The sequence below is a fragment of the Galeopterus variegatus genome, unplaced genomic scaffold (genome assembly GCF_000696425.1).
Source record: "Galeopterus variegatus unplaced genomic scaffold, G_variegatus-3.0.2 Scaffold2746, whole genome shotgun sequence".
Taxonomy (NCBI): domain Eukaryota; kingdom Metazoa; phylum Chordata; class Mammalia; order Dermoptera; family Cynocephalidae; genus Galeopterus; species Galeopterus variegatus.
Genome location: NW_007728857.1, coordinates 224,615 through 225,579, shown reverse-complemented (window position 1 = coordinate 225,579; position 965 = coordinate 224,615). Strand labels below are relative to the sequence as shown.

At 48.5% G+C, this 965-nt stretch overlaps 1 gene segment (V, D, J or C); it reads right to left on the bottom strand.

The window, feature by feature from the left end:
- Nucleotides 1–604: 604 nt before the first annotated feature.
- On the bottom strand, nucleotides 605–958 carry LOC103598814 (the record flags this gene model as incomplete). The annotated part of the segment is given in 1 exon segment: nucleotides 605–958. A coding segment is annotated over 1 exon segment (354 nt), but the record flags the coding sequence as incomplete, so codon positions are not given.
- Nucleotides 959–965: the final 7 nt, after the last annotated feature.

Below are 965 nucleotides of genomic sequence, written 5' to 3'. Positions count from 1 at the left end.
GACGAAATTCAGTCCAGCAGTGCTCTGATGGGTTTTTATCTCCGTGCTTGTCACCCTGAGTCCTCCAAATGAAAGTATAAGAGAATTCTCTGGTCTGGACCTCTAGTAGCTGATCCAGGACACTAGAGGATGGACAGAGAGTGGGACAAATCCTGAACATCAGTGCCCACAGTGTGGATGAGGATCTGGAAGCTAAACTACTCTGGGAAGAGCAGGGACCCATGTCCAGAAGGCCTGGAGAATGATCATTACCAGCTGGGGACACATGTGCTTGACTGAGGGAAAAGATCCATGTAGGGACAGTGCGCTTCTGGACAGGGCTAATATTTAGGAAAAAAATTCTTGATCATTTGAAGATAAAAATGCTTACAATGATTTCTGTATCAGGAAAGAGAAGAGGTCATGTTAAAACCTGAGAAGAGAATGGTCCCAGTGGATGGAAACATCTTATCTACAAATGAGGAAATTTCTTTAATTCTGTGTTGCCAGCAGTGAGAATATGAGAAATTTGAATCACAGACAACAAAGCAGGAAATGACCCTGAGGGACACCTGACAGTCAGCAGAGAAGAGGAAACCTCAGATCCCAAGAGGAACCCCCATCCTCACTCTGCACCTGCTCCATGGGGCACAGGAGCTGGGTGGGCCTTGAGCGCCCCCTTCAGCCCAGACCCTTTCTTTATCCTGTAGGGAGGTTTGTGTCTGGGATCACAGTGACTTTCCCTCACTGTGTCTCTCGCACAGTAATACACGCCTGTGTCCTCGGCGGTCACAGAGCTCAGCTGCAGGAAGAACTGGTTCTTGGATGTGTCTATGGTGATGGAGGTGCGGCTCTTGAGGGATGGGTTATAATATGCGCTTCCACTGTAATAGATGTATCCCATCCACTCAAGGCTTTGCCCTGAGGGCTGGCGGATCCAGCTCCAATATTTACTGGTCATGGAGTCACCAGAGACTGTGCAGGTG